This window comes from Thamnophis elegans, chromosome 7, assembly GCF_009769535.1.
Source record: "Thamnophis elegans isolate rThaEle1 chromosome 7, rThaEle1.pri, whole genome shotgun sequence".
NCBI classification, from domain to species: Eukaryota; Metazoa; Chordata; class Lepidosauria; order Squamata; family Colubridae; genus Thamnophis; species Thamnophis elegans.
Genome location: NC_045547.1, coordinates 75,437,699 through 75,460,401, shown reverse-complemented (window position 1 = coordinate 75,460,401; position 22,703 = coordinate 75,437,699). Strand labels below are relative to the sequence as shown.

Below are 22,703 nucleotides of genomic sequence, written 5' to 3'. Positions count from 1 at the left end.
AAGGAAGAAAAGGCGAGGATTTGAAAAATAAAAAGTCTATCCCAACTTTTTTTTTGAAAGTTAAATTCTAGTTCTGAGAAAGTGGGTTGATTAAAAAGGTAAAAGTTCCTCTTGCACATATGTGCTAGTCATTCCCGACTCTAGGGGGCGGTGCTCATCTCCATTTCAAAGCCGAAGAGCCAGCACTGTCCGAAGACGTCTCCATGGTCATGTGGCCGGCATGACTAAACGCCGAAGACGCACGGAACGCTGTTCCCTTCCCAGTCAAGGTAGCCCCTATTTTTCTCCTTGCATTTTACGTGCTTTCGAGTTGCTAGGTTGGCAGAAGCTGAGGCAAGTAACGGGAGCTCACTCCGTTATGTGGCACTAGGGATTCGAACAGCAACTGCTGACTTTCTGATCGACAAGCTCAGCGTCTTAGCCACTGAGCCACTGCATCCCTTGTGGGTTGATTAATATTAACTTAATAACCCTGTTTTTTTGAAGGAAAATAAAATATACCTATGGAACTCCAGTCAGTGCAAAGTAGAAGCACCCCAAAATTCAAGATGGCAAGTTGCCATTGTCCAATCAAAGCCTCACCCCCGCCCCTTTGTATGTAGACCCCATGTTCCCACGCAGTATTAAGCTTCACTCTATTTCTTTCAATATGAAAAAGGTTAAAAAGGCACCAAGTTCAGTGGAACTTTAGAGGTCTGCCCGCAAAACATTCTTAAAAGCTTTTTAAACACACACCCAGTAACCAATAACCCAAACAAACATTATTCCTTTCTTGTTTAAACACTGTGTGTCTTAAATTATTTCTAGGAATAGAAAAAGGAGCAGAGGAACCAAAAGATAATCCGAAGAGACCCATATTATTTTTTTCCTCAATTAATCAGTAATTTTTTTAAACAAATGGAAATCTTAAAAGCTGGAAGAGAGCGAGCTGTTCATCCATCTATATAACCTTTAAGGAGGCATGCAAACTATTTAGTAAGACTCGCCCTGCTGGAGTCACAAATACCCACAAAAAACACAATGCAAAAATGCAATTAAATTATTTAAATGGAGACAGGTCATCGACCATATCTAGACAGAGATTCCCAATTGGTGATGGGCGTCCCAGCTCACAGAACCCAGCAGTTACAAAAAAGTAACTTCATAGTGGCTGACTCTGATTATAATGCAAAACCCAAAATATCAACATGTAGTCATTGTGTCCTATGGATCACCAGGAAATTTAGAATAGAATAGAATAGAATAGAATAGAACAGAACAGAACAACAGAGTTGGAAGGTACCTTGGAGGTCTTCTAGTCCAGCCCCCTGCCTAGGCAGGAAACCCTACACCACTTCAGACAAATGGCTATCCAACATCTTCTTAAAAACGTCCAGTATTCACAACTTCTGGAGGCATGTTGTTCCACTGATTAATTGTTCTAACTGTCAGGAAATTTCTCCTGAGTTCTAAGTTGCTTCTCTCCTTGATGAGTTTCCACCCATTGCTTCTTGTTCTACCCTGAAGTGCCTTGGAGAATAGCTTGACTCCCTCTTCTTTGTGGCAGCCCCTGAGATATTGGAAGACTGCTATCATGTCTCCCCTAGTCCTTCTTTTCAAATCTTTCTACCAACAAACAGCAGAAGTGAAGAAGACCTGCATATTATGAATATTAACAAAACTGCTTGGTCTAACATTTGTGTATGCATAGTAATTGTAATATGTTCTATTATATTTCGGCATATATAATACTATTTCCCCAATTTCTACTTTCTACTTCTTTTTTCTAACACTTAACAAAATAACCACCATGTTAAAAAATATTCTATATCTATTCATCATCTCTTGCCCTTTTTAAAATTTAAACTCTTATTAACTTTTTGGTGAATCTTTCATGCTTCTCCTCTGGTAACTTGAAAATCCATAATCCTTGATGTCTTGATTGATTCCACAGGTGATCGTGGTGGTATTAGTTGCGAACTCATGTCTGACCCATCGCGACCTCATGGACAACGTTCCTCCAACGTTCCTGTCCTCTACCATCCTCTGGAGTCCATTTAAGCTCATGCCTACTGCTTCGGTAACTTCATCCAGCCATCTCATTCTCTGTCATCCCCTTCTTCTTTTGTCCTCAGTCATTCCCACCATGAGGCTCTTCTCCAGTGAGTCCTTCCTTCTCATTAGGTGGCCAAAGTCTTTGAGTTTCCTCTTCAGGATCTGGCCTTCTAAAATGCAGTCAGGGTTGCTCTCGTCTAGGACTGACCGGTTGGATGGCCTTGCAGTCCAAGGGACTCGCAGGAGTCTTCTCCAGCACCAGGGTTCAAAGGCCTCCATTCTTTGGTGCTCAGCCTTCCTTATGGTCCAACTTTCACAGCCGTACATTGCAACTGGGAAAACCAAAGCCTTGATTATACATACTTTTGTTGGCAGGGTGATGTCTCTGCTTTTTAGTATGCTGCCTATATTTTCCATAGCTTTCCTCCACAGGTGAGAAGAACACAAGAAGCCATGCAGGCAGAAATGGGGAGAACTCCTGTTAACTGTCTTGTAGATTCCACATCAAAAGCCCAAACTACCTACAGTACATCAATCTTCCAAGCTGGAAGAAAACATCCCTTGCACAATGTATGTGGGATATCTTGCACTAAGGTCTCTTTGATCTCTGGCTGACGGTGAAGTGGGACAACTATGACATGAAAACAGACATCAGCTCGAGCGTATTTCAAGAAGGTTTTTTCCCCCCGTTATTTTTAGAAAATGCAAGTAGAAGTGAGCCAAGTTGGGGTTCTGCATTTGTGTGTGTGCCTGTCTGTGTGTTGCTGGTTTTAAGTGGGATAAATAAAAACAAGATGTTCGCTTAAGTTTTCTGAACTTTTTCCACTCTTATTTAGACATGTTACTGAAGCTTCCAGACATGTTACTTCAGCCTCAGCTAGTATTTCCTTCGGAAAATTCTTCACAAAAATTATTAATGATGGAAACGAAAAGCCTGGTGTGGGATAAAAGCTAGGCAAACAGCATCTTCTATGCAAAGTAAGCTTTAAATGTGCCATTATACTGGATTCTGAACTTGGCAACGAGAGGTTTCGAAAAAAAGAAAAGAAAGAAGTATAGGCAGAATCCAAATAACTTCACAGCTGGTTTCATATATCCAATGGTGGCTTTGGACCACACGTTTTATTAACATGAACTTATTTCCCATCTCACAGAACGATTTACTTTCAAGGGATTATGAAAAGAGGCCTGACTATTTATATGTTGCTATAACGCATTCTCCATCCTAATCGCTCCTACATACCATGAGAGTTTCTGGTCCTGTCTTAGCTAAGACACGCAGCTAAGATTTCTTCCTCATAAAATTTGCTTCGCCATCGTTTTCAAAAGAGAAGCAGGCGTCAAGAAACACGCTGCAGGAGAAGGATAAAGTTTACTCCTCAGTTATTCTTACTAGGTGTATGTACTGACTTTACAGTGGTAGAGACTAACTTGACTCTGCACCTAATAACGGCAGCAAGACTGTTGGTGGCGCAATACTGGAAGAAGGAAGACTTGCCTACAACTCAAGAATGGACATTGAAAGTCACAAACTTAGCCGAGATGGCTAAAATATCGGCATATCTTAAAGATCACTCAAATGAGAGATATAAACGAGACTGGAAAAAATGGATTGACTATATACAAAATAAATACGGGACCAAGAAATTCCAGTTAGCCTATGCTTAAGATCAGAAATGATTTAAATTGTTTAAAGTTAGCTCAGCAAGAAGAAGCTAAGATCAATGTAGAGATGTCATTAATTTCTTTATTTCTTTTTTCTCAATAGATTTTAGACTGTGTGTTAAAAATCCATACCGTGTACGGGTTCTGGGAAGTCGGGGGGGGGGAGGCGGAGGGGGGTTGGGGGGGAGGGTGGAGGGAGGGAGGGGTATACATTAGGCTAGACAAGAATTTGGTGGTAAACTAGAAGTATTTTGACACACAAAAAAATTGTACTCCGATGTCTTACTGATTGAGGAATGATGAAATGTTTGTTTTAAAAGAAAATAAAACTTTTGAACCAGAAAAAGAAACACGCTGCAGGCTAGGCCCGAAAAAAGGTGCTTTTTTCAGGAGGCAACTGGACTTCCTTGTTTTGCTTTGAAGATGTTTCGCTTCTCGTCCACGAAGCTTCTTCAGCTCTGGCTGGATGGTGGGGGATGGAAGGATTTATGTTCCTTGTAGACAGCTGGTCCAAAAAGTCTCCAAACCCATTTGCACGACCCTGAGGACACAGATAAGGCTCCAAGTGGCCTCAAGGATTCTCTAAAAGGATGCAAATGACCAGCTGTTGTAAGGTTGGTTGTAAGTCAAGGAGTCTTATAAGAGCCGAGGTGGCGCAGTGGGTAGAGTGCAGTACTGCAGGGCACTTCAGCTGACTGCTAGTTCGACAGTTCGGCGGTTCAAATCTCACCGGCTCAGGGTTGACTCAGCCTTCCATCCTTCCGAGGTGGGTAAAGTGAGGACCCAGATTGTTGGGGGCAAGAGGCTGACTCTGTAAACCGCTTAGAGAGGGCTGAAAGCCCTATGAAGCGGTATATAAGTCTAACTGCTATTGCTATTGCTAGTCTATGGCTACCACTACTGCTGCAGCAGCAGCTGCTTACAGATAGAATATGTGGGAGCTGAATTTTGCAACAGCAAAATGATTGCCAGAGTGACCAAGCGGTCTATTACCATAAATAACCTGGCAGGGCCCACCAAAACATGGGGCCAACCCTGAATTCCCAAATACAAACTCTTCAAAGCAATGCAGCCGGAGAAAGTTCACTCAGAGAAGATTCTGACGCACGACCCCCCCCCCAAAATAAATCTTCGAAAGACTAGCAGATCTCCCAAAGAATTATTGTGCACTCTTTAATAAATTGGTATTGTGCACAGAATGATAAGATGGAAGGAGTAACTAGGAGTATAAAGAGGGCAGAATGTCCTGTACTGTTTCTGCGGTCTGTGAAACTGGCAGCAGAGTCGGACAGTGAGGAGGTTGGGGAGGAACATGGGCCAGTCCTGGAGTCTGGGGAAGGCTCTGACGAGGGCTCTGCGTCGGAGGCAGAGAGGGGGCCAGGGCCATCTGGGAGTTATGTGCTGCCTCCGAAGCCTCCGGAGTCAGGCATCATTGAGGCAGAGGAACAGGAGGAGCCTGTTCCCAGTGCGCGCATGCGCAGAGCTACCAGAAGGCAAGAACAGTTAAGACAGAAGGGACGACTCGAGAGTAAGGCTTGGAGGTGATTGGCCCCTCCCATAAGGCATAAAGGAGGAGCAAAGGCACGTGAGCCTTTGCAGGAAGCAACTTTGTTCGTTTTGGTCGGTTTAAATTCTGAAGCTCCGTTTTGACTCTTTGCTCCGTGTGACCTTGGCAAGCTAATTGCCAATTAGGTCTTTGACAGCATTTCAAGGAAGATAAAGGTGGATGCTTATCAGCCTTATTCTGAAAGACTTTGGCAGACTTCTGTCGGACTCTTTACAAACTATTTGAGACTCACTACGGGCTTTGAATGAACATAATTCACAGCCTTTGAAATTAAAAGAGGCTTTTTAGGACTAAGCGTGTGCTTTATCCTGTATCAGGAAGCCTAGGTCCGAACAGTTTTAGCTATCTTTGCACAGCTACAACAAACATACATTTAACTGACAAAGGGCTACAATATTAAACAGAGGTCCATAGAAATAACCATTAGGATTCCAACACCAGCCTTAGAATGTAGGTGTGGCAAATTTAAATGATGCCACTAGGCCAGCTGTCTGGCCTTAAGGATCACAGCAGAACCAAATGCAACATGGAGTTGTAGAGCTGAAAGGGCTCGGGGATGCTCCTTTAAGCCACCACTTGATCTTCAGCATTTTGGGTCACTCATTCCACTGTCATGCTCCCCTTATTGTTAGGATTCCACCCCCTCCACCTAATATTCCTGGAATCCATTATTCCAGGTGGTCTGTGACCTGTGTTCAAATAAGTACAAGTTTATTCCAAGCTACTTCTAAACAAGAATCGGAACTGCTAATGGTCCAAGCAAATTGGCGGTAGGTAAGAGTCAATGGAATTCATGGAAAGCTTCGATCTCTTGTGGGCACAAAGGGATTCCAAACTAATCACATGTTTGACGTCTCCCTCAGTCTGGTCATTTCCTACAGTAGAGTTAGATAGCAGTAGAGTTAGATCTTTCTGAGATTAACGCAACGTGGCAGCTTGAAGATGGGTAGACTTTAACTCCCAGAATTCCCCAGCCCAGCATGGCTGGCTGAAGTGGTTCCACCACAAAACCGCGTTCGACTAAAGGGCGCTCGACGAAACCGCGTAGCTGACGTCATCACAGCGCGACAACAACGCGGAGAAAAAAGCACGCTGTAAACGCTAAACCTAAAATTAACCCCTAAACCTAATCCTAAACCTAACCCTAAACCTAACCCTTAACCTAACCCTAAACCTAACCCTAAACCTAACCCTTAACCTAACCCTAAACCTAATCCTAACCCTTAACCTAACCCTAAACCTAACCCTAACCCTTAACCTAACCCTAAACCTAACCCTAAACCTAACCCTAAACCTAACCCTAAACCTAACCCTAAACCTAACCCTTACCTTAACTTGAATCGGCTTGCTTTCAAAGCGCTATTTAAAGCGCCCTTCTTTCTCCGCGCTCGCTGTTGTCGCCCTGCTGATGACGTCAGCGACGCGGTTTAATCGGGCACGCTTTAGTCGAGCGCGGTTTTGTCGTGCCACGGGTTGAAGTATTCTGGGAGTGGAAGTCCACCCATCTCGGAGTTGCCAAGGTTGAGAAACACTGAATTCGAGGAAAGGCAGAGCAGCATGAGTCATGCTCTGATGTCACTTCAGCTCAATTCCCAGATGACCAATCATGCAGCTATTATGCCGTGTGATTCCCCGCAGGCTGCCAGCCAAGGGATGACCTAGCAATTTCCCAACATTACTTTCAGTGATTTAGTCCTTAGGAATCGACACAGCCAGTGCAAAAAGGGATAACCCATTGTCCACGATACCAAAAACGCCGCTGAAAATCTTCCAGGGTAGCTATCTTCTTTTTCTGCCCCATTCTCAAAAAGGATGACTCAAACAATTAAAAAGCCAGACTGCATAGACTCCAACAATTAAGGCTATGTTGGTCAGCCACCATAATAAAAAGCTGCACTAAATAGTTAGTTTGGTTTCCCAGATTTCTGGTGTTCGAGAGACCACATGTTCCGCATCCTTGCTCAATTTTTTTTTACACCCAGAATTATTGTTTTTTTGTGGTGGGGAGGACAGATTGCCCCAGGATTCTAACCAATCCCCATCTTGGTTGCAGGAGGGGAAAAAAGTCATGTCCCAAAGGTGCTTTTTTCCCCAAAAGGCAACTGGACATTCTTGGGGGGACGGGGAAGGGTCCTCCAAAAACATTTCACTTCTCATCCAAGAAGCTTCCTCAGTTCTAACTGGGTTCTATCTGAGTTGGAAATGAAGAAGGATCTTGGATGAGAAGTGAAACGTTTTCAGAGAAAAAAACTAAGAAAGTCAGTTGCCTTTTGGCTGGGGGATTCTGGGAGTTGAAGTCCATGGGACTTAAAGTCGCCAAGGTTGAGAAACACTGATTTAGAAGTCAGTTCCAAACCCTGGAAAAGAATAGAACTGTTACCTTGAATTCTTCCACAATAATAGACAAGGCCTCGTGTCCAGCTTTTCTTAAATCTTCCAACTCAAGTTTATGCTTCTCCTGGAAACAAATAGTAGATATAAAAGACAAAAAGTGAGTAAACATTTTTCCAGGCTCCTAAATCTGGACAAGCGTCACAGATTTCTATCAAAGAGGTATCATTGTTACCAAGGCTTTCTCTTCTTCTAGTTCCAGGGTTTTAATTCTAAGACAATAATGTAAGAGTCAACAGATTTTGTCGGATCCTGCTGAGGAAACATTGGCCTAAACGTACTCTGTAGCCTGATTATGAGTTCTCTTCAGTGGTAGGATTAACAACCAGTTCGGTGATCGCGTGATTCGTGCGGGCGCCCGTGCCTAACAGTTTTAACAAAACTTACCTTCCATGTTACTTCTGGGGAGTAACACCGCTGAGGTGCAGCAATCCGCTATGCCGCGCGAATCAGCTGAGAGGATATAGGTGGAGCAAACCGGTTCGCTCACCAGCTGATTGTCAGAGCTACCAGTTCAGCCGAACTGGCCCAAACCGGCCAAATCCCACCCCTGGTTCTCTTTTACTTCAGCTACAATTTAATAAAAAGCAGCGTGAACCAAGAAGGAAAAATAGCCCATTGGATACCCAGCCTTGCCCAGTTAGCAGAAAGGACAGCTTATTCCCGAAGTGATTTAAATCTTTGATCTTCTATGAAACAAGGGGCCCATCCATGCCAGCCCATCATTAAAACCCTCCAGCTATTGCTGTTTTTACTCTCACAGTAAAGTTTCCCGCAGAGGCAACCATGGGAAGACTCGGTTACAAACCTAACTTGAAAGATTGAAAGATGCTATGTCATAAATAGGATTCTAAGCTTTCTATTTTATTTTATTTTTGTAATCTTACTTTTTCATTAAGGAAAAAAAATCCTTAATTATTTTTCCTCTGTCTTTGTCTCTGTCACACTTTGCCAATAAAGAATTAATTCTTCCTTCCTTCCTTCCTTCCTTCCTTCCTTCCTTCCTTCCTTCCTTCCTTCCTTCCGTTCTTTCATCTATCTATCTATCACGAACAATTTCTTCATTCTTCCATATACATTTTTCTGTTCTTAAGCAGCCTCCTATTGAAATCATATCTAAGAATCTAAAAAGTAACACAGAATGGCTGATAATGCCAAATCCAACAATATCAACAATAATCAGCATAATTAAATATTTCGGCATTCATCCATGCCCACTCCAAGATGGCCCGAACAACGTTTTCTAATTGATGCGTAACTAGATCTATATTTATGTTTAAACATCATTACGCAGAGTATCAACATACAAAGGTCGCTTTCAAAGAAATTGGCCTACCTAGCGGTGAAGCTATTTTTACAAAGCGACTCAGCACTGGGCTGAAAAATATACTTTCTGCTGAGCAAGAAATCTTGGAAATGATTGTTAGCACAGCAATTTGCTGGAAGGAATTACAATCAATTATATGTGACGCATAAGGCTAACTCAAGGCTATTGTACAAAGGCTGCGTGCTTCAAATTAGGAGAACTACGTGTAATTTAAATCACTGCAAATTCAAAATGTTCTAGATGTTAACATGGAGGTTGGCAACAGGGCCTTGTGAGATACACCCATGCATGCCAGGACTCAATAAGGTAAAGGTTCCTCTCGCATATCGTTCCTGACTCTAGGGGGCAGTGCTCATCTCCGTTTCAAAGCTGAAAAGCCAGCACTGTCCGAAGACGTCTCCGTGGTCCTGGGGCCGGCATGACTCAACACCGAAGGTGCACGGAACGCTGTTACTTTCCCACCAAAGGTGGTTCCTATTTTCCTCCTTGTATTTTTACGTGCTTTTGAACAGCTAGGTTGGCAGAAGCTGGGACAAGTCACGGGAGCTCACTCCGTTATGTGGTGCTAGGGATTCGAACTGCTGAACTTGTTTCTAATCGACAAGCTTAGTGTCTTACATGAGCCGAGGTGGCGCAGTGATTAGAGTGCAATACTGCAGGCTACTTCAGCTGACTGCTAGTTCGGCAGTTCGGGTGTTCAAATCTCACCAGCTCAAGGTTGACTCAGCCTTCCATCCTTCCGAGGTGGGTAAAATGAGGACCCAGACTGTGGGGGCAATATGCTGACTCTGAAAACCGCTTAGAGAGGGTTGAAAGCCCTATGAAGTGGTATATAAGTCTAACTGCTATTGCTATTAGCCACTGAGCCACCACGTCCCTTCAGGACTTAATAGATAGACATATATCCTCTGTTGGGTTTTGAATTTGAACTTGTATTCTGGTTGTCAGACTCCCATGAGGCCATGCAGAGGCAACTCTGTAGGCTGTCCTGAGTCCCAAGCTCGGTTGACTCTTGCTGGGTGATGATGTAATGAAAGGGCTTTGGGCAATTCCTACCATGGCTCTGCCTGAAGGAGGTAGGTCTTTGTTATGTAGAATAGACTGGTTCTGGCCTTAATGGCCCATTGACAAAAGGTGTGGAGGGGGGAGGCTGAGTTTCTGCCTCCCTTTTAGGGGAATATTCTTCCCTTTTAATATTTCCTAAAATATCTCATTTTCCTGGGAGAGGGCTGGGTGCTAATTTCCTACAGTACTCTATGGCTGTTTTCTTGCAGACATTACATTATCAAACTAGGCGACATCATCAGTGCTAAAAGTTTGTAGATATTCTCAGTCATCCAGGTCAGGGTTGTCCCAAAGGTGCTTTTTTCAGGAGGCATCTGGACTTCCTTATTTTTTTTTCTTTTGAAGACCTTTCATTTCTCATCCAAGAAGCGTCTTCAGCTCTGACTGGATGGTAGGGAAGGGAAGGATTTATACTCCTTGCAGACAGCTGGTCATTTGCATCCTTTTAGAGGGGCATTGAAGAACTTGGAGATTTATCTGTGTCCTCAGGGTCACCTGAGTGGTGCTTAATGGTTCCTGTAGTCTGCATTTTTTCCCTCTGGAAATCTATTCCTATTCTCACACTATTTGGATTTCTCAAAAGACAACTTGACTTTGTTTTCCCTTGAAAGGAAAAAAAAAACTTCTCCATCCAAGAAGCTTCTTCAGTTCTGAACAAACAACAAAAACTGAACTTAAGAAAGAGTGGCCAATGTGAACAAAGGACGCTGATGGATTGGACATGTAGAAAGAATGAATCAGATTGCAATATATATATATATTAGATTTTTTTTACAACCCCTGGTAAGCCCCAATTATGGGAGGAAGCTAACTGCTTCCATCATCTGTCTATCGGCTCGTCACAAGAGTCCATCATGACAGAAACCCAATATTTTTACTGTTGCCTTTGTTATATTTGTGTTTTTTTATTTGTGCTGATAAATAAATAAAGGGAGACTAGTATAGATCTATTTCAAGCTATTTAGCTCTCATCAGCTAGCCATACCCTTACTGGGATTTGAACCTGGGCTATATTACATCCTAGGCAAACTTCTTAGCCATTAGGCCACAGGCTCTTATCCGTTATCAGCGAAGCCAGGGTGAAAGGTATCTATTAGATGGAAGCAGTTAGCTTCCTCCCATAATTGGGGCTTACCAGGGGTTGTAAAAAAATCTAATAGATACCTTTCACCCTGGCTTCACTGATAACGGATAAGAGCCTGTGGCCTAATGGCTAAGAAGTTTGCCTAGGATGTAATATAGCCCAGGTTCAAATCCCAGTAAGGGTATGGCTAGCTGATGAGAGCTAAATAGCTTGAAATAGATCTATACTAGTCTCCCTTTATTTATTTATCAGCACAAATAAAAAAACATATATATATAGGGAAAAAGAGTGAGCAGGTAGATTGAAAAGGAAAAAGAAGAAAATCATGGCTGAGTAGAATTAATAAGTTCATCAAAGAGAGAATAGAATTTTTAAGCAAAGTATATATTGGTATCGTGAAAACAAGGATAAGTATAAGCAGGTATAAGTATATACATAAGAAATGAGCACAAATAAATGGGGACAGTAGGACAGGGATGGTAGGCATGCTGGTGCGCTTATGCACGCCCCTTACACACCTCTTAGTAATGGGGTGAGGTCCTCGGTAGATAGTTTAAGGTTAAAGTTTTGTGGCTTCAAGGATGAAACAACAGAGCAGTGGTGGGTTTCAAAAAAATTTAGAACCTCTTCTGCAGGTGTGGTCTGCTTTGTGGGAGTGGCTTGCCGGCCATGTGACCGGGTGGGAGTGGCTTACCAGTCATGTGACCGAGTGGGAGTGGCTTGGCAGCTATGTGACTGGATGGGCGTGGCCAACTTGTAAAATGTGGTGAAACTCACTTAAAACGCTCTTGCTTAGCAACCAAAATGTTGGCTTAGACACTCTGGCATTTGAAGCACGCAAGTCTTAAAGGTGTCAAGTTACAAAACCCTGGCACCCCTAACCCTTTAGAAAAAAAAAACCCAGGGTGTTCAAACTTGGCAGCTTTAAGACTGGTGGACTTCAACTCCCAGAATTCCTCCTCTCATTCTTCATCTTGATGATGTGTGGACGGGAGGGGGGAGGGAGCTGGAACCAGTTCTAAATAGCACTGTAGATTTGTGGAACCTCTTCTATAGAAGAGGTTAGAACTGGCAGGAACCCATCCCTGCAACAGAGTCAGAAGTCGTATTTTCTGCAATCTGCTTATACTTATATGTTTATATGTTTTATATATATATATACTTATATTTGTTTTCTCATACGTGCTTGAAAAACCAAATAAAATAAATAAAAATTTGCAAGGATCCAAAAGTATGGAAATGTGCATCGGAGTATACTAGTTTTAAATACACTTTGTCTTTTATTCCCATATCCCAGGCTTTTAATTTCTTGGATTTACAATTTCTTCATGCCTTCTCTACAATCTGTTTTAACAACGCTTATCCCCAAAGGGTGACAGTGTGATGGGTACGGATGAATGTACATTTAATTTTGAAATCAGCGGGTGAAACGATGTCATCGCTATGTCACTATGGAAGAGCTAAAATGTACACTCCAGCTGGCGTGCTGACAAAGAATTGTTCCCATTCCCAGTCGTTTTGCTTTAAAATCAAAATGAGAATTAACTGTAGCGATGCCAAAAAAAATAAAAATACGGTAAATAAAAAAAAATTAAAAATGCCATCCTTTTGTTATTCAATGTATTGGTTGCAGCAAAATCCCAGATGTTCAACATGGGAGATCTTTCCATAGTTAGGCAATTAGTGTCTTATGTTCATATCGCTTAGGGGTTTTTCCGCAGTGCTGAGGTTGTGTAATTCAGCTCCTATATATTGCATTGAATCTTACAGAAAATGTCATGCTTTGTCTTCCCGAGTTCAGACACATTCAGCATTGCTCAAGGCAGAAGATTCATCAAAACGCTGCTGTCTAAAGAAGGAAGTTTAACAAGCTCAGTATTATATTTATGCCAAGTAGACTACAGTTTAAAAAAGGTGATGCTAAACCTCTGTTGTAATAGAAGTGTTAGAAAAACAGACACGTTGGGATTGTGTAACGGAAGATTAATGGATCTGTCATTTGGGTATCAGAGCTTTCTTACAGCAACACAATTTAAGGAGTGACAGAATGAAAATGTGTTGAAAATCTTGAAGCACGATCCAAATGGTTACAGCCTGTTATTGTTAAGAAAGTTTATATTAACCGCTTAGCCCTTAATTTGGGGGGGGGGGGTAAAAAGTAAAATTTAATAGGTCTATCGTTCATCCATGATTTTTCATGCTTTGCAAAACTGTCTCCCATCTGTTGTCCCCTTAACAATTATTAAGGAGAAAAATGCAAAGGTTTAAATGTCCAAAAGTGACATTATACTGACACCAACATCTGTACACAGCTGTAGGGAAAAATGCATCTTTTAAGCAGCGACTTCTCTATAGGACTTGCTAGGAAACAGGCCAGGAAGAATACAGAATAATAGAATTATATATTATATATATATTATATCTGTGATGGTGAACCTGTGGCACGCAGAGCCCTCTCTGAGGGCACGTGCAGTATCGCCACAGCTCAGCTCTACCGCGCATGCACACACACCTCTGGCCAGCTTATTTTTGGGATTCTGCGGCACATGCACGAAGGGCAGGGCACATTTTGGAGATGTGCACACATGTGCAGGGGGTTACACGCACATGTGCAGGGGTGGGGGATTTCACGCACATGCGCAGGGGGCAAGAAGAGCATGGGGTTCGGCACACACACACACAGCAGTCCGATTCTGGTCCCAGGAGGCCTACTAGGCCGAAAACTGTGTGCGGGGAGGGTTCACGCGTGCATGTGGGGGGGAAGCAGTGGTGGGTTGCAGGCGGTATGCCCCAGTAGGGGCGTACCGGAACCTGCCCAGAGCACCGGATACCGTTCCCGTACGGTGCTCCGGAGGGCCCGCCCGCCCGCCCGAGCTCCTTACCTGTCTTTTAAGGCTTCCGCGCTTCTGAGCACGGAATGCTTCGTGGAGCAGCTGGAGCGTCGCGGAGGCGCTAAGACGCATGTGCACGACAGCTGTACTGGTTGGACAGGGATCCAGAACCCACCACTGGGCGGAAGGGGGAGTATGGGGGGGGTCAGACATTGATGTGGGGGGGGGTTGGCCTGCGTGGGGGGTGTCACACATGCATTGCATTTTGGGTGCGGGCGGGGGTGCTCTCGCTCTCTCTTGCATGCGCACATTTGGCACACAACAACAAAAAGGTTACCCACACTGCCCTATATTATTCTGGACAAATGAATGTCCAATCTCTTCTTAAAAACCTCCAGTGATTGGAGACCCACAACATCTTCAAGCAAGCCCTTCAACTGATTAATCATTCTGTCAGGAAATTTCTCCTAGGTTGGATCTCTCTTCAATAATCTTCTACCTGTTATATCTTGTCCTGTCCTCAGGTGCTCTGGAGAATAAGTGGACCTTCTCATCTCTGTGACAGTTCCTCAAGTACTGGAAGACTGCCATCATGTCACCCCTGGTCCTTCTCTTTGTTAGACATGGTAGACCTCCTTTCCTTAGATGGTCCAAACTAGCTCTCCAAGATGTTTTCATTTAGATTCCTCTTCACTGTACAGAGAGTTGGATCCCAGGGCACAAGATAGACAAGAAACCATGGATGGATACCAATCAAGGAGAGAATCCATCTAGAACTAAGGAGAAAATTCCTAACGGTGAGAACCATCAACTAGTTAAATGGTTTGCCTTTAGAAGCTGTGAGTGCTCCATCACTGGAGGTTTTTAAGAAGAGACTGGACAGCCATTTGCCTGAAATGCTATTAGTTGCCTGCTCAATAGTGGGTAGGACTGTAAGACCTCCAAGGTCCCTTTCAACTCTGTTATTCTATGTTCTATGGACCGTTGGTAATTTAGTTTCTACTGCTCATGCTTATCGTGATAATCTTATATTTTCATCTCTGGTTTATTGTTTTACACAGAAAAGCACAGTGTCTGTTACCAAAAAAGCCTATATATTTAGTTTTAAGAAAACATAATTCTAGGCATTATAACCAACTTCATTTCATAAGAGTTTATTTTAAAGGGCACAACGTAACTGAAATTTAAGATTAAACGCCTCCCTGAAATAAAAGAGCTAAGCTCTGCTTTAAGTTTTATCATCAATTTTATAGTGGTTTTTTAAGCTATAATCTAATTTTACTCATTATGATTCTAGCTTGAGGAAGCCTCTGGAATAATTGCATCCATCTTGAAATTGTTAATATCCAAATGTTTATGGAAGAATAAATAACTTTCTATACTTAGAAGACTGAGTCAGAATATTACTGAACGTTTAAGTGTCTAGACACCTAATCCTTTAGCTACTATTCAGTAACCCCAAAGTAGAAGACACAAGATCCTGGCCATCACATGTGCAAGAGAGAAAATGCAAAACCTGGGGCCAGGATGAAGCTACATCTTCAGTCTCGATCTCAAAAGAGTAACATGGAGTTGACTGTTCTTAAAACATGGGCATCATCTATTCACTGAACAAAATAGCTTTTTTTTTGTAGTGGTTTAATCTAGAGGAGCCACAGCAATTAACAGAACAACAGAGTTGAAAAGGACCTTGGAGGTCTTCTAGCCCAACCCCTGCTCAAGCAAGGTATATATGCCATTCCAAAGAAGTGGCTGTCTAGTATCTTGCTAAAAGCCTCCAGTGGTGGAGCAGCCACAACGTCTGTTCTTACTGTTATGGATTTTTCTCTTGAGTTCTAGGTGGCTTGTCTCCTTGGTTAGTTTCCTTCCATTGTTTCTTGTCTGGTGCTTTGGATCATAGGTTGATTCCTATCTTCTTTATGGCAGTCCTTCAAATATTGGAACACTGCTACTAGGGGTGGGTTCCTGCCAGTTCTAACCTCTTCTATAGAAGAGGTTCCACAAATCTCCAGAGCCGTTTAGAACCAGTTCCAGCTCCCTCCCCCCACCCGTCCGCACATCATCAAGATGAAGAGTGAGAGGAGGAATCCTGGGAGTTGAAGTCCACAAGTCTTAAAGCTGTCAAGTTTGAACACCCCTGGGTGTTTTTTTTCCTAAAGGGTTAGGGGTGCAAGGGTCTTGTAACTTGACAGCTTTAAGACTTGCACACTTCAATGCCAGAGTTCCTGAGCCAACATGACTGGAGGAAGAATTCTTAAAGTCTTAAAGCTGTCAAGTTTGAACACCCCTGGGTGGTTTTTTTCCTAAAGGGTTAGGGGTGCAAGGGTCTTGTAACTTGACAGCTTTAAGACTTGCACACTTCAATGCCAGAGTTCCTGAGCCAACATGACTGGAGAAGGAATTCTGGGAGTTGAAGTTGACCACGCCCACCCAGTCACATGGCCGGCAAGCCACTCCCACAAAGCAGGCCACACCTACAGAAGAGGTTCTAAAAAAATTTGAAACCCACCACTGACTGCTACCATGTCACCCCCTAGTCCTGTGATGGCAAAGCTATGGCACAGGTGGCACACACGGAGCCATATCTGGCAGCACGCAAGCCGTCAGCTCCAGCGCACCATGCGCACCCCGGCCAGCTGGTTTTTGAGGAAAGCCTTTGGAGCCTGGGGAGGGCGAAAAACGGGTCCAATGAGCCAACCAGAACAGATCTTTTCCGAACTTCCAGTTGGCCCATTGGGACCATTTTTCGCCCTCCCTAGGCTCCGGAGACTTTCCTGAACCCTGGGAAGGGCAAGAACGGTCTCTCTCGGCCTTCCGGAAGGCCAAAAATCAGTTGCATTTCACTTCTTCCTGTGGAAATGAGCCTGAAATGCTGAAATAGCAATAGGACTTAGACTTACCATATTTTTTGGAGTATAAGACGCACCTTCCTCCCCCCCACCAAAGAGAGTGAAAATTTGGGTGCCTCTTATACACCGAATGTACCCCCACCCACCCCCACCAGAGGCCAAAAACATGAGGCATGGAGGCAACGGTGGCCCGTGGCAATCCCTGCTGCCTGGAACAGCTGATTGAGGGTATTCCAGCAGTCCGATCCACCCGCCAATCAGTTGTGCTGAATCAGACTGCAATAAGCATTCAAGCTGACCTGGCTGGTCAGAGTTTGCAGCAGCAATCATATTCAGAAAGCACACACAAGTAACTGATTCAGCAGGATTCAAAATAATAATAACACACAATACATTATCAAAAGCAGGTTTTCCAAGGTAGCAGTAAATACAAGCAAAACACAAGCAGTTTCACTTTCAGTTCTCGGCTAAGCCAGGCTCCTTCCTGTCTCCTTGTTGCTCACATAGCAAATTTCTGAGTCTAAATAGCCCTCATTGGCTGACCTTGTTACCATGTGTCAAATGAATACCATGGATGCTGGTAGGCAGTGGCAGAATTTTTCTTATTCTTATTTTCCTCCCCAAAAACTAAGGTGTGTCTTATACTCCAGAGCATCTTATACTTAAAAAAATACGGCATGTAGCAATTTACAGTGCTTTGCAGTGCTCTCTAAGTGGTTTACAGAGTCAGCCTATTGCCCCCAATAATCTGGGTCCTCATTTTACCCACCTCGGAAGGATGGAAAGCTGAGTCAACCATGAGCCTGGTGAGATTTGAACTGCCAAATTACAGGCGGCCGGCAGTCAATAGAAGTAGTCTAAGGGGTGAAATCCAGCAGGTTCTGGCAGGTTCTGGAGAACCAGTAGCGGAAATTTTGAGTAGTTTGGAGAACCGGCAAATGCCACCTCTGGATGGCCGCAGAGTGGGGTGGGAATGGAGATTTTGCAGTATCCTTCCCCTGCCATGCCCAGGAAGCCACGCCCACCAAGCCACACCATGCCCACCAAGCCACGCCTACAGAACCAGTAGTGAAAAAAATTGAATTTCACCACTTGGTAGCCTGCAGTACTGCACTCTAACCACCACTCCACCGCGACTCTTATCCATCAGGAAATGAAAACTGAACAGATCTAACACACTTCCCAACAAGAAGTGCACTCTCTAAAGCAGTACGTCTCAATATTAGTAAATTGAAGGTGAATGGACTTCAGCTCCCAGATTCCCCCAACCAGTAAGCAGACTGCAGAATCCTGGGAATTGAAATCCATGCATTTTCAAGTTGAAAGAGAAAAAAGGAAGGATTTGCTCCTAGAAGGGGAGATCACATCTCAGATGGCATCCTCCAGACCAGGGGTCGGCATCCTTAAACACTCAAAGTGCCACAAAGGTCCTAACTAGAAGTCCCCCATTTGATTCTGAAGCCAACCAGAAGTCCGGTTTCCCTACCATAGAGTCTCCTCCTAGTGCGGCATCCTTTTTCCTCTGCCAACCGGAAGTCCAGTTCCTCCACCATAGAGTCTCCTCCTAGTGCGGCATCCTTTTTCCTCTACCTGTCCTAACGGAAAGTCCTATCAATTGTGGAGCTGAGCGGCAACAGGGAGCCGCAGCAGAGGGATGAAAGAGCCACATGCAGCTCTAGAGCCGCAGGTTACTGATGCCCTGCTCCAACCTCCTTTGACTCTCCCCATCTTTTTCTGCCCTAAGGACAGAAGAATGGGGTCAGTTTTATCTGACACATTTTATCTGATTAAAAATAAACTAAACTCAGACCAAACAGGCCCACTGGCAGAGTTCTTTTATGAATCCTGATATGTTTTATTCAACTCTACTCTTGCTGGTTGAGCAACTCCATAATTACAAGTGGGTCAAAGAACAATGTTGTAGGGTAAAATGTGGAAAAGGGAAGACGAAGAATTGACAGCAGATCCCTGGCAGAAAAACTGAAGGGAAATAGGCAGGAGGGTATTATCATAAACATAAAATCTCTCCAAATAAACAGCCAAAACCCACTTTAGTGACTAAAAAAGTAAATTTCCACCCACTGGCACAGCATAATTCCAAGCTCTTCCTTAACTTGACAATATTCCAGGAATCTCATCTACAAATTCACAGGCAGATATAGTAGATTTTTAACACTATTTTTCATTATTCGGGTTCTGTCTCCTCTATGTCTGCATCTAAAACCAACCTAAATATTTTGTTAGAAGATGGTATTTAACAGGATGCAAGTCATATTACTTTTAAAAAAGAAAACCACATACATTTTCTAGTATTTTTCCTCACAGAAATCACCTACCTCCAAGACACACGCCCAAGCTAACTTTACCAAGGAACTTGTATCTAACATCCTACAGAAGATCATCCTACATGTTTCAATTATTAAAGACCAGGTCTTCTGGGCTCAGATTCAGAATAACAGAGTTGGAAGGGACCTTGGAGGTCTTCTAGTCCAACCCACTGTTCCAGCAGGAGACCCTATAACATTTCAGACAAATGGTTATCCAACATTATCTTAAAAACTTCCAGTGTTGGAGCATTCACAACTTCTGGAGTCAAGTTGTTCCATTGATTAATTGTTCTAACTGTCAGGAAATTTCTCCTGAGTTCTAAGTTGCTTCTCTCCTTGATTAGTTTCCATCCATTGCTTCTTGTCTTGCCTTCTGGTGCTTTGGAAACTAGATTGATCCCCTCTTCTTTGTGGCAGCCCCTCAAATATTGGAACACTGTCATTTCGCCCTTCTAGATTAGACATACCAATTCTCCCAACCATTCTTCATGTGTTATGGCCTCCAGCCCTCTAATCATCTTCGTTGCTGTTTTCTACACTCTTTCCAGAATCTCAACATCTTTTTAATAACATTGTGTGACCAGGTGTGGTGACAACAGCAGACCCACTTTTCAAAATATGCATCTTTTGGAACCATGCTCATACCACCCTGAATAAAACACTATATCAATCCTTCATCGTTCATGGCTTCCCCTACTGTGTCCTCCTTCCAACTTCAGAAGAAGACTTTTCATTGCATCGTTATTGCCACTTCAGAATCAAGAAGTGAGAAAAAGATGGATTTGGAACTCAACAAAGAAGCTGCTTCATCAAGTTCACTTCTCAAAATTTTCTCAATTTTAGGGCATAATGCCGAGAAATGATTTCTCAAGAACAATGGCTCTGTGGTTTTTGAGCATTAAACAACGTTTGGTTGACTGAAGACACAACACCATACTAACAGTTACATTATGCTCTCCAATTATACTCTTAAATAAAGAGGAACATTTGTTTGGAGAAAAGGGGATTTAAACCACTTTACTTTGAGGCCCTCTGTAGTCAAGTTGATTTGATTTGAAACTGTTTTATTTCTGATACGTTAGTATCATGTCATGATCTAAGAAGAAGTTAAGTTGGTTCTAATTAATTCTCCTTTTAACAACAGTATGGTTGTTCCAATTAATTAGAGGATATATGTTTTTTTCAATTATCTCAAAGACAGTTGAACTTTATTTATATGTAACTAGGTGATAGCCCGAGGATGTGCGGGTATTTATTTATAGGGTGGAAATGTCCAGACCAAATGTAATTTCTAATGTTGGATTTTCCCCCTTACCAGAGGGAGCCCCCTTGTGGAATAGTGTGAAGCCATTACTATGGCAACTCCACTGTGCTGTGCAGTAGAAGCCAGTATGGCACAACAGACTGTATCTTAACAAAACACACAACCAAGGGGTGTTAGGAGTGTCTTACCCCCACAGTATTTACCGCAGATTAAGTTATCTGTGTACCAGGTTTGGTTGAAATTGCTGAAGGCGTTCCAGGGTTATGCAGGATACACACACATGCACACACACACGCAGATAGATAGATAGATAGATAGATAGATAGATAGATAGATAGATAGATAGATAGATGGATGGGTGGGTGGGTGGGTGGGTGGGTGGGTGGGTGGGTGGGTGGGTGGGTGGATGGATGGATGGATGGATGGATAGATGGATAGATGGATAGATGAGATGGATAGATAGATAGATAGATAGATAGATAGATAGATAGATAGATAGATAGATAGATAGATAGATAGATAAATTTAAAATGATAAGCCATAATTTTTAATTAATTGGTGACTTTTCAACTGTCACTCCAAATCTTGATAGAATATATACATATTTAATATCCAAAATTCTCCTCCTGCATTGGTTCATTCTCTCTCCTGATCCAATCCCTATTTTCTATTCACTACAAAGCGACTGAGAACTTTGAGATTTTGCTGTCCTTTCGTTCCTTTGAGTAACTTAACCTCTCTCACAAAAATATACATTAAAACTTTCTGCGGCTGGCTCTACCTTCTCTATATTACCAGTTAGCAACTCAATCCGTGAATACATGTGATTGTTCAGAACGAAGAAATCCAGGGCTATTTTTGCGCTAAATGTCAACAGCGGCGATGATGCTCCTCTGAATCATTTCTTACCATTGTTTCCTAATTACAACAGGGATATAGTGAACTGTAGCGAGAATTCTTCCAACTTTAAGATATGTGGGGGGGGGGGGGAGAGAAGAAGGGTAGCAGGCGTATAAAGACACATTTAAGGCTTCCAAATCAAATCCAGGATTTGAGTTTAATTCAGAAAAGAAGACAATGGTTGCCAGTGCTACAAGAAAAATATTGCAACTATGCTTGAAAGAGAAGCCGAAACCGCGTTAAGTTGCATTGTTTTTCAAGAATCCGATCCTACTGAGAGATTCTAAATATATACATATATCGGTTTTGGAACGGATTTTACAATTGAAAAATTAGGTTTAAAATTTTCCAACCCTCCTTCCGGGAGATGTAGGCGGCATGTGTGCAAGGATGTAGTAAATATTGGAGACTTGGAGGCTGGAGTAAGCCTGCGTGACTTACATCTGTGCAACTGGTTAGCCAAAAACGGAGAACGCTTATACCTGAAAAGGATTCAGTGGAAACTTTTTATCTGATTTTCATCTTGCACGATTGGGGGGGGGGGGGGGTGTTGCATGAAACTGAAGAATACCCTGTTCAAGTGAACATCTTCTGATCCTAGTTAAAACTAGTTGAAAAAAAAACTTTTCTTACATGTTCCTTTGGCCCACGCGGATTTATTCCACCACGATACATTGGCTACGCTTCTACAAAGCCCCGAGAGCTTTTGCCTTTTTTATATACTCATGGTGAGATTCCCAATGACTCTGAAGAGTACCTACAGATTCATCTGGAAAAATACCAAGTCCCTGATTCATGCTGGTTTTTTTTTTCTTCTTCTCTTAGTTATGCAGTGCCAGAGCCAGCTGTTTTCTCTGAAAAGAAGTTGCTGACAAGCTGTACCGCTATACTTTTCAGCTGACTTGCTGTGTGGTCGCAGGTGCTGGTCCTAAGACCAGAGAAGGCGAAACCAAAAATGGAATCCAGAACTAGTGGAGTTTCATTCTATTGCCACAAAGAAAACAAGCAACAGAGCTGTTCTGAGCGAGGCTTCCCAAGAGCATGGAACAAACTCCTTGTCCCGACAAAAAACCCTTTTATTAATTGACGGTGAATTCTTCTCATCACATCCAGCAAAGTCTTTCAAGGGAGGATTTATAGTCACAGACCTTATCTGGCTTGGAGAGCTGCCAGGCCGATATCTGCAAAACTTGGCAAGGAGTCTAGGAGAGTCACGAACCAATTAAGCGAACTAATTGTCTCTTGCAAACTCCACTCCCCTTTCGCTCCTCTTTTATTTCCTCTGGGAGGGGCCATTCATCGTCCACCTGTGGCCTTACTTCCAAGTCGACCCCTGTTCTTTAGCTGCTCCCTTCGTCTGGCAACTCTGCGCATGTGCACACTGGGAACAGGCTCCAGC

General features: G+C 43.0%; 1 protein-coding gene across 1 annotated transcript in view; it reads right to left on the bottom strand.

Annotated features, from left to right (window-relative positions):
* The window catches only part of CCDC91 (coiled-coil domain containing 91), a 116,676-nt gene that overhangs the window by 81,195 nt on the left and 12,778 nt on the right, over window positions 1–22,703 (bottom strand). The window contains 1 exon segment of the mRNA XM_032221545.1: window positions 7,647–7,724. Within this exon segment, the coding sequence (XP_032077436.1) occupies window positions 7,647–7,724 (78 nt within the window).